Here is a 15,631-nt window from a genome sequence, read left to right as displayed (position 1 = left end):
AAGAATTTTGAATGATAAATATACATATAACTCTCTAATTCAAATATTGTTCTTTCAATCCTTGTACCTACAGGTATTAGAGCAGAAGATGATAAAAACTTTGGTAGATATTACATAGATGTAAGAATAGGAAAATCATAATGGATCACATTGCAAATTGTCTTTATGCCAAGAAAAAAACCAAAATATATGTATGTACATACGGTCTCAGTTATACTTGAACTTAGTGTATATACCAAAGTAGTTTTTGGCAAATAATTTATCTAAAACTCTTCCTTCACATATACAAACCCACAGGTCCTTGCAGGCTTTGGGGAAGATTAAAGGAGGATTAATTATTTCAGTATAAAATTTTAAAATAAAGTACATTGGGTATGATAATTATAAATTTTCATAATTGTGGAAAGATAAAAATATTTCATCTGAATAGTGTATGAATTATTTTAAAGTAACAAATTGCTTTATCCTAGTTTATTATCTTTGCTGTACACTTGAATTTTCATTTTTGACATGATAGTTTTGAGAAAAATTTACTCAGATCCCACTGCAAAATGAATAACATTTTATCATCACTTTAACAGCAGATACATAAAGTATCCTGATACTTAAATAATGCTGTGCAAACCTCAGTGTGAGGAGGACACTTCATTTCCTCATCAGGACATCCGGAATGGATCACATTTATACATTTATCTGCACAATCACTAAATGTTCAACTACTTTCTGTGGTATCAACAAAAGTGTCTAGACTTACTATTTGCAAAGACACCATTGAGTCTCAAGTTTTGCAAATAAAGAGGTTATGCCCCTTTATTTAATCTGTATCTCCTCTGAGTTTTGATCTCCATTAAATATAAAATTATATTTATATGAAATCAATTCTTTTGTGAAAACGCACATTATGTGTGTTTCAAAAATGCTTATGAGAGTATAGATAAAATATTCACAAATTACTATGAAGGAAAAAAAAACAGGTTCTATTTCTGCAGCTATTAAGCAGTTGTAGAAAGCACAGAATCAAAAATGGCCACTTAGTTACATGGCAAATCCATAGCAAAATATGACATTTCCTGTAAGTTCTGGTAACACATGGCACCACCTAAACCTCTGTCTTTATTACCTGCAATGAAACCTCTCCCTTGATTTTCAAATGTGTTCCTGAACATGGGGTTTTGAGAGCAATTTGTGCTTTTTTATTTTATTTTTTTTAAATTTCTAATAATCTCCCTGAGGAGATGCCAAAGTAATTTGTTCATTATATTTAAAGCATTTGAGAACTTAATGAAATGCCTGGAGGTTATTCACTAATAATCAGAAACAATTTATAATTGACTATGACTTTACTTCTGTATTCATTTAATTACTTATTTACATATTTATTTTACACTTAAATCTCACTTATAGGTTTTATCAAAAGTGTAGGTAATAAGATCTCAACGAGACTTTAGATTCTTATTTTCATTGCAGCATTTTTCTAAATAACCAATATATGCAAGCTACTTAATTATCCATTCATTGTTAAATGAATAAATTGAAAATAGTATATAGAAAAGAGGTAATATTATTTCAACCTTAAGAATTACACCCTGTAATCTATGACAACAAGGATGAACCTGGAGAACATTATGTAAATTAAATAAGCCACTCGCTGAAACACTGCATAATCTGCCTTACATGAGATATTTAAAATATTCAACCTTATTAAATCAGAAAATCTGTAATTAGTTGCAAAGAACTGAGGACTGGGAAAAATGAATGGTTGCTAATAGGTAGACTTCAAAGTCTCAATTATGTAAAATAGAAGAGTTCTAGAGATTTGAAGAAAAACATCATTGCTATAATTAACAGTATTGTATTGACAGAGTTGAAAATATTGAGAGGGTGTCACTCATGTTAAGCACACCAAACTTTTTTTTATATAAGTCATTAAGTGTCAATACATTCTACTAAAGATAAGAATCTTGATGATCATGTACTAATTCAAAGTATGTGGGCAACAATGATCATCTTTACTGTGAATCCTTTACATGAAATGTACGATTCAAAGAGATGGAAAAAATATTACTGGGGTGGAAAGAAGTGAGGATGGGGAAATTGCTTAGTGGGAATGTTGTAATGATGGAATCCTTGGTGCACTAGATAGAGGTGGTGGTTGTGTGGCACTCTTAATGTAAGAATTGCCACTAAACTGGTCCTTTAAAATAGCTAGTTTTGTGGCCTGTGAAATTTTCATGATGAGGTCTTTTTTAATTGCATATAATTTTATACTTTTGTTATTTGCATCTTATTTAGTAACAAGTCTAATTTTGCTTTATGCCCATATAATTTGTATGCATTCTTAATAATAAATTGTGTATATTTTATCAATACAATGAATGTCTTCTCAGTTTGCCATAGATTTTGCTTTACTGAAGATTTGAATTTGGGGTACTGAAAAGTGTTTGTATCTGCAAATTATATAACTTAAAAATATATGTAATTAACTACCAGGATCATGGTAACCTTAAATTTCTGACAAATATTAACAATATTACTATATGTTTTTCTTAAGTCAAAACATGCTTTCTTTTCTTAATGAATATTAGGTCAGAGCAAAACCTACTTTATATGTTCATCTTTGTCCTTTTTCTTTCTTCCTTCCTCCCCCTCCTTCCCTCTTCCTCCTCTCTACTCCCCTTCCTCCTTCCCTCTTCCTCGTCTGTCTTCCTCCCTCCCTCCCTCTTCCTTCCTTCCTTCCTTCCTTCCTTCCTTCCTTCCTTCCTTCCTTCCTTTCTTCTTCCTTCCTTTTCTTTCGTTTTCTTCTTTCATCAGTGTATATGATTGAATCTAACTGTGCTTTACCATTGAGCTATATTCATAGCTCATTTTTATTTTATTTTATTTTGTTTATTTGGAGGCAGAATCTCCTTAAGTTGCCTAGGCTCACCTTAAGCTCAATCTTGCCTCAGCCTCCTACATTGCTGGGATAATACACAAGGCCACCATACCTGGCTTACCTTAATCAGTCTTCATTTTTACCATAAAAATCACATTTTTCAAAATTGAAACTATTGGACATATTTCCTCTTCCTATTAATCATGATTTTTAACCTGTCAGTTTCTTTCTGTGGTCTGAGGTGAGCACTGTCTACCATTTGTCATTCTCTTGCATTTATCATTGGTGAGTCATACATTGGTGTATTTATAAAACATACTTTAACATTATAGATATTTTAAGTGAAATTGTATAATATGCTACTGAAATTCTTATTCTACATATTTATTTTTTTAAACTTGGTCGTTTGATTTTGGAATCATCCATCTTAATTCTTCTAGCAGGATCATATTCTCTGCCATTCCTGAATATATAAATACTAGATATTAATAGACTGTGTTCAAAACAACTTACTTTTACATTCCATAAGCAGAGAGGAAATGTTCCTTTAGTCCAACTTTGCATAATTACTTTGAAGTTTCCATCTTTCTAATTACTGTCAATTTTAAGTACATATAAAAGTATCTAATTTCATTTTACATTAACAGTTTCCAAATCATTATTAAAATGCATACACTGTAGACAAAAAGTTTCTTTTTCCATGAATTGTCTATATGGATGCTTGTTCATTATTTCCTTAGTCAATTATGTATTTAATCAACAGATGTATCTATTTTCTCAAATAGTGATTTGTACTTTTAGTATATTTGTAATTGATTACTATAATCCAGATGAAATCTTTAAAGCAGAAAATTCATCTTTTGAATTTTGAATTGTGTATAAGGAACTCTCCCATACTTAATTTTAAAACATGTATTTGCAGGTTCAATAAAAAATTATATGATTTAGATATGTGGAGATAATAGAAATCAATATCCATGATTTGGATTTGACATTTGAAGGAATGAGTCATGTGGTATAACAAGGGAGAACCCTCTAAGAGATGAAAACAAATTCAAATGCATTAAGTAGGAATACATTGTATATGAGATGCTCTGTAGTTTTACCATTGTGTTATCACTTAAATTTATTAGTTACATATTTAGAAAGTATCCTTCATATGATGCATAATAAAGATTTTGTTCTGCTATAATTAATAAATAAATGTGGTCTTGAGGGAGAAATTAATTCACAAAATAATTAGAAGTAGTAATAACGAAAGGAAAAACAGTATCATATAAACTAAAATTTGAGGCCCATATTTTCAAATAAAATGAGGTATATTGGAAGGAGGGTTAAATATGAGTTTACCAGAGTTCTTTTCTGTTCTTTTCTTCCAGGAACATGACAATAAGGAAGAGGTGCATTTGCAACAGACTCACAGAGTATTAGCAGTTAAAAGAAAAATAAGTCAAAACTGTGGAGAGTCTCCTAATAGTGGATGTGGGCTTAGTCCTAGGTAAAGCAAAATCTGTTAACCAGTAGCACACGACTCTGAAATGTGTTTTCCTTCAGTTATTCTTGTGTGAAAGTGTAATTTTGAAAAATGCAGATGTATACTTAACTGCAATTGGTGAGGAATTAGAGAATAGTCTTAAAACAGTGTTGTTGAAGATACCAAAAAAGAGAAAAAATAATTCACACTCAAAACAGGGGCCAGTGATGAAACCCTGGAATTTGATCCAGTTGCTTGTGGTGTCTGAACCACAAGCTGAGTAGTGTGCTGCATAGACATAAGGATGTAGCAGATTGCTTTGAACTAGAATCAGGTACAAATGACTATGCAAAACACCCTAGGATTATGAACACAAAATTATTTTCCTTGTATTAAATGGTGTTGGGTCAAGCTAGACAGATATTACTAAACAATAATTTGTAATTCCAAATATAAGAACCTAAAATATGATCTAGATGGAGGTTAAAGTAACATACCCAGAATTTTAAAACAAATATTATGTAAGTATTCACCAGCATGTGTGGATCTTTTAGCATTTCACTTAGTATCAGCATAGATGCTCATAGGTATGTATGCATATTCATATATCAGTATGAACATTGTAAAAAGCAAAAGGATGTTAAAAATTTTTCTGCATGTAAAACAACATAGTGGAGATCATCAATGAACTTTATTTTCAAATGTCTTCAAACAAGAAATACACTAACACATTAAAATACACACTTTCATTATATCCTCTTGACACTGACATACCTATCACACAAATTTTTTCAATATAATTTTAGAGGGAAAGATATACTTTAATGATAAACTAATTTTGCCCAAAAACTCTGCATTGCTTCTTTTACATCCTTGTTCCTCAAACTGTAGATGAGGGGATTCAGCATGGGAATAACAATGGTGTAAAATATAGACACTACCTTGTCGTGCTCCAAAGCATAGTTGGATGTTGGTCTCACATACATGAATACAGCAGTACCATGAGAAATGGACACTGCAGTTAGGTGGGAGCCACAGGTGGAAAAGACTTTCCTCTTCCCTTCAGCAGAGCGAATCCTCAGAATTGCCAACAGAATGAAACCGTAGGAGATCAGGACAATTAGGATAGTGCATATCTCAATGGAGCCAGCAAAGTAGAAGAGCAGAAGCTGGTTGGGGTGGGTGTCAGAACAAGAAATGGCAAGGAGAGGAGGGATGTCACAGAAGATGTGTTTGATTACATTGGATCCACAGAAGGACAGGCTGAAAGTGGCAGTCGTGTGTGTTATAGCATGCACAATCCCACCAACACAGGAAGCCACCATGAGTGGCACATAGACCCTTGGTGACATGCTCACTGAATAGAGAAGTGGGTTGTAGATGGCCACATAGCAATCATAAGCCATGGCTGCCAAGCGAAAGCACTCTGTGGTTCCACAGGTTACAGCAAGGAACATCTGGGCTGCACATGCACCAAATGAAATGGCTTTCTCCCTTGACAGAAAGTCCACCAACATATTTGGAGTGATAGCAGAGGAATAGCAGGCATCTATTGAAGACAATACACCCAGAAAATAGTACATTGGGTTGTGCAGCCGGGAATCCACAATGACTAAGGCAATTAGTCCTAAATTTCCCATGAGAGTAAACAGGTAAAGTGCTAGAAACAGGAGGAAGAAGAAGATATGCAGTTCAGGACTGTCAGTGAAGCCCTTCAGCACAAATACAGTTACTTCAGTGACATTCTTCATGCTGAAATCCCATGGAGCACACTTGAAGATGACCATAAAATCACACCAACATAACTAGGAAAGAATGAACAGCACAGTGAACCTAAGGAGCATGGACATGCACGTGTGTGTGTATGTGTGCTTATTTGTCTGCATAATTTCCAAGCAGTAGATCAGAAGACAGCCATGATGGTGAATGGACAGCTCCCAGTATTCCCTGGAGAGTCACGTAGAACACAAGGCTGTTTACACAGTGACTATACCCATGTCATTTCTTATGTCATCAGGTAAACTGATTAATATACCATTAGATTCTATTAGCTTATTACAAAATTATTCACATTGAAACACAAGGTAAGTTGGAGAAAAAATTCCTTCTGACGTCTAAAAACATGAGTTTTTGGCTGGGGTTTGCCTCAGTGGTAGAGCACTTGCCTAGCAGGTGTGAGGCAGCGGGTTGGATCCTCAACACCACATAGAAACAGAAATAACTAAAATAAATTTATTCATTGTATCCATCTTCAAATAAAAATATTTTTAAAATTAGCTATTATGTCAGGGACATAGCATTGGAATAGAATCAGAATTTTATATTGGTTATCAACCATGAAGATTGATTTGCTATAATCTACTCACCTATACAATGTTAAATTTAATATTTAATTTCAACATTACAGTTAATATTCAGTGACATTATGTTAAATTTAAATCTTCTGAATAGCTTTAATTATAGAATGTGCTAAATTAGTTCATTCACAGGGTAACTTATTAGGATTAAATTCAATGAAACACATTTTGATATATGAATTTTTCCAATGAATACATTTTATATTTCTCAATTACTCTTTAGAGAATAATAAATTGTGTGAACTGAGTGATTTGGCAAAAACAACAAATGTGAAAATTATTACAGTTCCCTTTTCTATATTATAGGAGCTTACTTTTGCTTTGAATATATAAGATATTTCAGATAAATTCTTCTTGGGACAGGCATTCCTATTAGATATTAAAAGAAAGTTATTCTGCACAGTAAGTCAATAATGACACATATTCAAAGACTTCAGAGAGCTAAAGAGAAGATAACTATGATCAAGTTATAAAATTAGTGTTCATTAATCCAATTTAAATTGAAGGTAAAGCCCACATATCTTGAGCTCCATGAGGAAGCACTATATTTGCAATAAAGGGGAGAAATCATAACATCCATTTGCTGCATGAACTTTCGTGAACACTACATTGTTTTACCTAATAGCAAATTTTCTAGGTACTGTTTTCCAGAGTTAAAAGGCAGTTCCAGTTCTCCTTCAGGAGTGCATGCTCTTTCCAGTATATTCAACTGGATCCCATTACACTGTGGCTCCCTTATGCAGCTGCATCCCTGCTTCTCAGGGAATTAAAGCAGAGACTGGGTCAAGATGGGTTTGGCTATTTTAGATCATTAAAAATAGAGGCATGTTAAGAGAAAGTCACAGATCTCATATCTAGGTTCTGCTTCTTAACTATTATATCAAAATACAAGAGCTCCAATGGTTCAATATATCAAACATTTTTTATAATCCAGTGATCAAATTCATAACTATCTTTACTTTGAAATATATAAATCAGAAAAATTAAAATGTGTACCTGATAAGGAACACAGTTATTTACTTATGGAAACACACAAATTCAGTATTTTCCTTTTTTATTTTTTCTGACCAAGAAGTTGGTTTAAAGTAATAAAACAGATTTTGTTGAATATATGTGATTTATATTTGTAAGAACTAATGTGTTTAGTACTTGAAGTTTAGCAGCTAAAATGTTAAATACAAAATAATATAGTTGTACTTGAAAGTCCAAAACATCTGTCAAATGATCTGAAATTTTCCCTTACCTAAGACACAGCAACACAGACTCAGGTACACTGTGATTACGGCTAATTTAGGTTGCTTATATCCACTTACAGAACTATTGAAGAAGCCCACAGGGGGTGTCCCAAGGGGGATATGCCCCAGTAGTCACCTGCCTTAATACAGCAACATAATGATGTACTTCATAACAAAAAAGTAAATGTTTCCAGAATGGGTCTTACCTGCTGCCCATTCTGGAAACATTTTTTTTTTTGTTCCCTATTAGTTATTGTTCAAATGTTTCAGATTTGCATTTCCCTGATGATTAGTGACATGGAGTATGGAATATCTTTCAATATACCTGTAGGCCATTGTCTTCACTGAAGAAAAGTATTTTCAAGATGTTTGCCTACTTGTAAGTCAGATTTCTTTTTCTTTTTTAGAAGTTTCTTGTATATTTTCAATATCGAGTTTCATATTAGAAATATGGTTTGCAAATATTTTATCCTACTTTTATAGTTTGCTTTTTGCACTATGGTCACTATTTTCTTTGCTTTTCAAAATCTTTTAGTTGGATGCAGACCTAGACCCACTTGTCTAAGTTTTGTGTTGCTGTTTGTTTATTGTGTCATTTCAAGAAATCATGGACACCCCACAGTCCTGAAGATTTTCCCTGATGATTTGTTCTGGGCATTTTAATGCATTTTTTCTTTTCTTTTCTTTTTTCACTTTTCCCCTGTAGACCTGGAGATTCAATCCCAAGGCACTCTACCACTGAGCTACAATCAGCTCTATTTATTTGTTTGTATGTTTACTTCTTTATTTTTCCAGTCCTGGGAATTGAACTCTGGGGTGCTTTACCACTGACAACCTTAGCAGCCTTTTCTTTTTAATTTTTAATTTTGACAAAGGGTCTCCCTAAATTGAGGAAGCTGACTTTTAACTTTGATTTCTCCTGCCTCAGCCCCCCAAGGAGCTGGGTTTGCAGGAGTGCAGCACCAAGCCCAGCACCTTTGACCCATTTTAAACTGATATTTCTGTATGTCCTTAAAGAACTGTCTCATTTCATTCTTTCACTCTATTGTTGAAGAGAACGTCCTTTCCTCATGTTTTATTTTCAACCCTTGTTGAAAACCGGTTGGCCATACGTGTAGGGTAATGTATTGGGGCTCTCAATTGTGCATCATTGCCTAAAATGTCTTCCCTACACCCATTCCTTATGTTTTTATTCTGTTTTCATTATAACTTCATATTATCTGATATGTAAATCCCCAAATTATCCATATCAATGATTATAAGGTGGGCACCATGCACTGTTTCTATGCATGAATGCATTGTGTCGTGTTTCACCATGTTGAATGTGTTTTCCTCAAATACCTGTCCTTTCTTTATTATGCTATTCAAACTCTTTTACTTTTTGAAATATACATTAATTATTGCTATCTATCATCACTTTTCTGTGCAGTAACAAAACAATAAGTTTTATTCCTATGTAAATATAATTTAGTGCTCATCAGTCAACATTTCTTTTCCTTTCTCCCTCCTTCTGTTGTTCCTGGTCCTGAAAAACCATTATTCTATTCTCAAAGTTTGTGAACACAAGTATTTTATATACCAACCATGATGAGGAAATGAGATATTTGATATTATGTACCAGATTTATTAAAAATATAAAGAAATTGCTTTAATAATGAAATTTTAAAATATTGAAAATAACAAAATTTTTAAAAAACATAATGAAATGTTGTCAAGAGAGACTGGATGTTATTCCTGTTTATAGCTAAATAGTGTTCCATTGTGTGTACATACCACATTTTCTCTATTCATCCCTCAGTTGATGGACGCTTAGTTTGCTTCCATTCGATGCCTTTTTTGAACAATGCTACAGTGAACATGGTGTGTAGATGTCTCTTCCACACTCGGACTTCTTTTCTTGGGATATGGAACTAGTAGTGGGGTTGCTGGATCAAGGGAAGGCTGTCTGGAGCAGCAAATAAATCATTGCTTTGAACTCTACAGCCTTGGACAGGAGACTGCTGCTTCTGGGAATCGAGGGGTGCCAAGGTGCTAAGAGACACACCCGTTCGCAAGTGGTTGCTGTAAATGGGGCAGATTCCATGCCTGGTGTGACATTAATGGGTTATACAGCTTTGAATTCAGATGCCTGCTGCTCTGGGGTAGAAGAAATATGGGTGCCCTTCTCTGACCTTGAGGCACCAGCAGCCTGGAGCTGGAGAAGACATTATGCAAGTAGATAAGGTCCAATCAGCCTCTTCCTGCTTGACTTCCCTTTTTGTTTACCTTGAAAAAGTTTCTTTTCAAAATGAATCTTTTGATATGATTTCCTATACAATAAAGGACTGGGGCTTTTCTTCTTTGGTAGAAGTAAGACCCATCTGGCTGACCAACACACCTGGCCCTGCTTTTTAAAATATTTTCATGTCTTTTGTCTTTATTCTTTATTATTCTTTCTGACCTTTATTTTCTCAGCTGGCTTACAACCTATGCGCAGTTAACTGCTCACTCCCTGTGCAGGCAAGAGGAACTCCAGAGGAACTTCTGTAAAATTTTTCATAATGATTGCATTAATTTAAATTCCCACCAATGCTATGCAAGTTTCCTTTTTTTCCACATGCTTTCCTGTACTAGTTTTATTTTTGATAATAGTCCTTTTTACTGTGGTGAGGTGATATCACAATTTGACTTTATTTTGAATTTCTCTGATTATTATCATATTTAAGCATTTTTTACATACCTCTTCTTCATTTGTATATCTTTCTTTGAGAATGTCTATTGATTGCCCATTTTTAATTGGGCTATTTGTTGTACAGTTTTAGACTTTCGAGACATTCTTATGTATTCTGGACATTAGACCCTTATTAGATAATTACAAATATTTTCTCTAATTCTATATATTGTATCTTCACTCTGATGATTATTTCCTTCATGGAACAGAAGCATTTTAGTTTGGCATAATCTTGTTTGTCTATTTATGGTTTTCTTTTGTTATGTGCTTTTTGTTTTTTTGTTTTTTGTGGTCTTCTCCAAAAATCCTTGTCAATTTCAATATAGAGAAGCATTTCTCCTATGTTTCTTTCTGATGGTTTCATAGTGTCAGGTATTCCATTTAGGTCTTTAATCCATTTTGAATGGATTTTTGTTGCTAATGAGAGATAAGAATACAGTTCCTTTTTCTTCATTCTGGTATCCAATTTTTCTTGTTATTTTTTTAGTTATACATAATGGTAGAATATATTTTGAAATATGTATACAAACATGGAGTACATATTATTCTAATTAGTATCCCATAATTGTGGTTGGATGTGATGTGGGGTTTCACTGTGGTGCATTTATATAAGTACATTGGAAAGTCATGTCTTTCTTATTCATTCAAATCTCTTTCCTATTCCTGTCCCCCTATCCAATTTTTTTTATTCATTTTTATTGTAAACAAATGTGATACATCTTGTTTCTCTGTTTGCACATGAAGTACAGGCATATGGTTTTTGTAATCATACATTTACCTAGGGTAATAGTTTTTGACTCATTCTGTTATTTCCCCCACCACCACTCTCACCCCTCTTATCTCTCTATACAGTCCCTCCTTCCTCCATTCTTGCACCCCTCAAAACGTCATTATGTGTCATCATCCACTTATCAACAAGATCATTCATCCTTTGGTTTTTTGAGATTGGCTTATCTCACTTAGCATGATATTCTCCAATTTCATCCATTTGCCTGCAAATGCCATAATTTTATTATTTTTATAGCTGAGTAATATTCCATTGCATATATATACCACAGTTTCTTATTCCATTCATCCACTGAAGGGCATCTAGGTTGGTTCCACAATCTGGCTATTGTGAATTGACCAGCTATGAACAATTGATGTGGCTACATCTCTGTAGTATGCTGATTTTAAGTCCTTTGGGTATAGGTCAAGGAGTGGGATAGTTGGGTCAAATGGTGGTTCCATTCCAAGCTTTCTAAGGAATCTCCACATTGCTTTCCAGAGTGGCTATACTAATTTGCAACCTCGTCAGCAATGTATGAGTGTACATTTTTCCCCACATCCTCACCAACACCTATTGTTGCTAGTATTCATGATAATCGCCATTCTAGTTGGAGTGAGATGGAATCTTAGGGTAGTTTTGATTTGCATTTCTCTTATTACTAGAGATGTGGAACATTTTTTCATGTGTTTGTTGATTGCTTATAGATCTTCTTTTGTGAAGTGTCTGTTCATTTCCTTAGCCCATTTGTTGATTGGGTTATTTGTATTCTTGGTGTAGAGTTTTTTCGAGTTCTTTATATATTCTGGAAATTAGTGCTCTATCTGAAGTATGAGTGGCAAAGATTTTCTCCCACTCTGTAGGCTTTCTCTTTGCATTGCTGATAGTTTCCTTTGCTGAGAGAAAGCTTTTTAGTTTGAATCTATCCCAGTTATTGATTCTTGCTTTTATTTCTTGTGCTATAGGAGTCCTGTAAAGGAAGTATGATCCTAAGCCAACATGTTGAAGATTTGAACATACTTTTTCTTCGATGAGATGCAGGGTCTCTGGTCTAATTTCTGTTCCATTTTGAGTTGATTTTTGTGCAGGGTGAGAGATAGGGGTTTAGTTTCATTCTGTTGGGTATGGATTTCCAGTTTTCCCAGCACCATTTGTTGAAGAGGCTATCCTTTCTCCCTTGCATATTTTTGGCACCTTTGTCTAGTATGAGAAAAGCAAATTAAAGGGATACAAATAGGAAAAGAACTCAAACTATGCCTATTTGCTGGTGACATGATTATATATTTAGAAGAACCAGGAATTCTACCAGAAAACTTTTAGAAGTCATAAGTGAATTCAGTAAAGTAGCAGGATATAAGATCAATGCTCATAAATCCAATGCATTTTTATACATAAGTCATGAATCTTCAGAAAGAGAAGTTAGGAAAATTACCCCATTCACAATAGCTTCAAAAAAAATAAAATACTTGGGAATCAATCTAACAAAAGTGGTGAAAGACCTCTACAATGAGAACTACAGAACACTAAAGAAAGAAATTAAAGAAAAACTTAGAAGATGGAAAGATCTCCCATGTTCTTGGATAGGCAGAACTAATATTATCAAAATGGCCATACTATCAAAAGTTCTATACAGATTCAATGCAATTCCAATTAAAATCCCAATGACGTACCTTACAGGAATAGAGGAAGCAATCATGAAACTCATCTGGAAGAATAAGAAACCTAGAATAGCTAAAGCAATCCTTAGCAGGAAGAGAGAAGCAGGGGGTATCGCAATATCAGAACTTCAACTATACTACAAAAGCAATAGTAACAAAAACAGCATGGTATTCACCAAAAGAGACAGGTGGATCAATGGTACAGAATAGAGGACACAAACACAAACCCAAATAAATACAATTTTCTCATACTAGACAAAGGTTCCCTATCCAATTTTTAAGCACCAGTCATTTAAGAAACTGTCCCTCTTCCTTTGTGTGTTCTTAGTGCTTGCTGACATTGAGTTGACTGTAGATGCCTGCATTGTCTTCTAGGGTTTCCGTTCCTCTGTTTTGTTTTCTTGATCACGCTTTATTCTAAAACATGCTGAGTTTATTAATTTACATTTTAGTATGATTCAAAATAAGGTATTGTATATTCTCCTGTTTTGTTTCTTTTTTCTTGCTCGCTTTTTGGTTCTATGTAATTTTTCGTATTGTATTTTGTACTTCCATGAAGAAGGTTATTGGTATTTCCACAGGGGTTGGATGAAAATGTAGGTTGCTTGTGGTAGGATGAACATTTTAACAATTTTCACTCTAAGTGGATAAACAAAGGATATGTTTCCTTTTTGCAACCCTTTGAATTTTTCATTAATGGTTTTAGTTTTCACTGATGATATTTTCAGTTTACCTCTTAGAATTTTTTCTAGATTATTTATTTGTTTATTTTATTTATTTATTTATTTATTTATTTATTTATTTATTTATTTATTTTGCAGTGTTGGAGATTGAACCCAGGGCCTTACCTACTGAGCTATATCCCCAGCCTGAGATATTTTATTTATTTTTCAAAACTCTTGTAAATCGGATTGCTTATTTTGGTAACTATTATAAATGGTCTTTATGAAGTTGAGGTACATTTTTTTAATCTTTATTTGTTCTTTATTTTATTTATGAAGGAGTATTAAATTTTGTTAGACACTTTTTTCATTCTCTACTGATTTAATCATACCTCATAACTATGAGGTGTAGCACATTTATTCAGTGGCGTATGATGAACAATCCTTGCATTAATGAGATGAATCCCACTTAATTATAGTGAATAATCTTTTGAATATGCTATTGGATTTGGTTTGCTGGAAGTCTACTGTGGAATTTGCATCATGTTGATCATGGATATTGGTCAGTACCTTTGATTTTTGTTTTCATCTTTTGTGATTTTTTTTTTTTTCAGAGTGTTGCAGGCCTCAAAGAACGTGTTTGGCAGTATCTACCTTCTTTTTTCTGCAATAATTTAAAAAGTAATAGTATTAGATATTCTGTAACGCTTTATAGTTCAGCAAGGAAATAGCTTGTCCTCCACCTTTCCCTAATGGGAGGCTTCCTTATTGTTTTCAACTCGTTCAGATTTCTAATGTCTTCACAATTCAATCTTGGTGAGATGTATGCATCCATAATTGTCCATTTCTTTTAGGTTATAGAAAATAGCATGCTTTAAGATGCAGCATTTTTCAAAATAATCTCTCTCAGAAGAAACTTGATGTTTCTGCAGTGCCATTTGCAATCGTCCCCTCTCTTTATTTTATTTTATTTTTATTTTTTGATCTGGGAATTGAAATCAGGGTCTTGAACTTGCAGGACAATTACTCAACCCCTGAGCTCTATCTTATGCTACTTATCTATCTCTTATTTATTTGAGACTTCTTTTTCTCTCTTGTGATTAATTAAGGGGCATTTTTGTTTTGTTTCTCTTTTTCAAGGTACTGTTTTATATCGATATTTTGTGTTTTTAAACTGTTTCATCTATTTCTTCTCTGACTTATGTATTGCATGTGTCTGTTGAATTGTTTTTTTTCTTGGACTTCTAGATTCTGGAGATACAGTGATAGGCTGCTTTTCTGAGTCCTTTTTGGAGTCTCTTCCACTTTTTGGATGTAGGCTTAGCTAGCTATACACTTTTCTCCTGTTTTTTTTTTTTTTTTTTTTTTGTGTGTGTGTGTATGCCATATTTGTTTGCACTATTATCTCCATTTTCATGAAATTTTAAAATTTCCCTCTTGATTTCTACTTGATTCATTGGTTGTTACAGAGTAGGGTGTTTTAAAATTTTCCATTTATATGCATTCTTTACAAAATAATTTTTCAGTTATCTAGGTTTACAGTATTGTTTCTGGAAAAGATAGTCAATATGATCCCATTTTTCATAAATTTGTTGACACCTGTTTTGTGGCCAATTGTGTGAGTATCTGAGGAATACTCTATTCGTTTATGAGGAGGGTATTTATACTTTAGGTTTTGGATGGAATTTTCTGGAGATGTCTGTGCAGTCCACTTTGTGTCTGGATAACTATCATTGTTAAAAAATGGGGTGGTAAAGCTCCCTGTTATTTCACGAATATCCCTCTCAACCTTTTGTTGTATTATTATTTGCTATACGTATTTGGGTTCTCCAATTTGGGGTACAGACATAATCAGAATTATTTTTTGTTCTTGCTGAATCATAATATAATGACA

The 15,631-nt window shown here is 33.5% G+C and overlaps 1 protein-coding gene across 1 annotated transcript; it reads right to left on the bottom strand.

Annotated features, from left to right (window-relative positions):
• Nucleotides 1-5,170: 5,170 nt before the first annotated feature.
• LOC124975065 (olfactory receptor 1086-like) lies at nt 5,171-6,139 on the bottom strand. Its single transcript, XM_047537944.1, has one exon. The coding sequence runs from the start codon at nt 6,134-6,136 to the stop codon at nt 5,171-5,173; it is 966 nt and encodes a 321-aa protein (XP_047393900.1). The 5' UTR covers nt 6,137-6,139.
• Nucleotides 6,140-15,631: the final 9,492 nt, after the last annotated feature.

The sequence above is a fragment of the Sciurus carolinensis genome, unplaced genomic scaffold (genome assembly GCF_902686445.1).
Source record: "Sciurus carolinensis unplaced genomic scaffold, mSciCar1.2, whole genome shotgun sequence".
NCBI classification, from domain to species: domain Eukaryota; kingdom Metazoa; phylum Chordata; class Mammalia; order Rodentia; family Sciuridae; genus Sciurus; species Sciurus carolinensis.
The sequence above is the reverse complement of the archived record's forward strand: the minus strand, read 5'-3'. Positions and strand labels throughout refer to the sequence as shown.

Coding starts and splice junctions, on each gene's coding strand:
- LOC124975065 (XM_047537944.1), bottom strand. CDS start 6,136: ATGGTCATCTTCAAGTGTGCTCCATGGGATTTCAGCATGAAGAATGTC.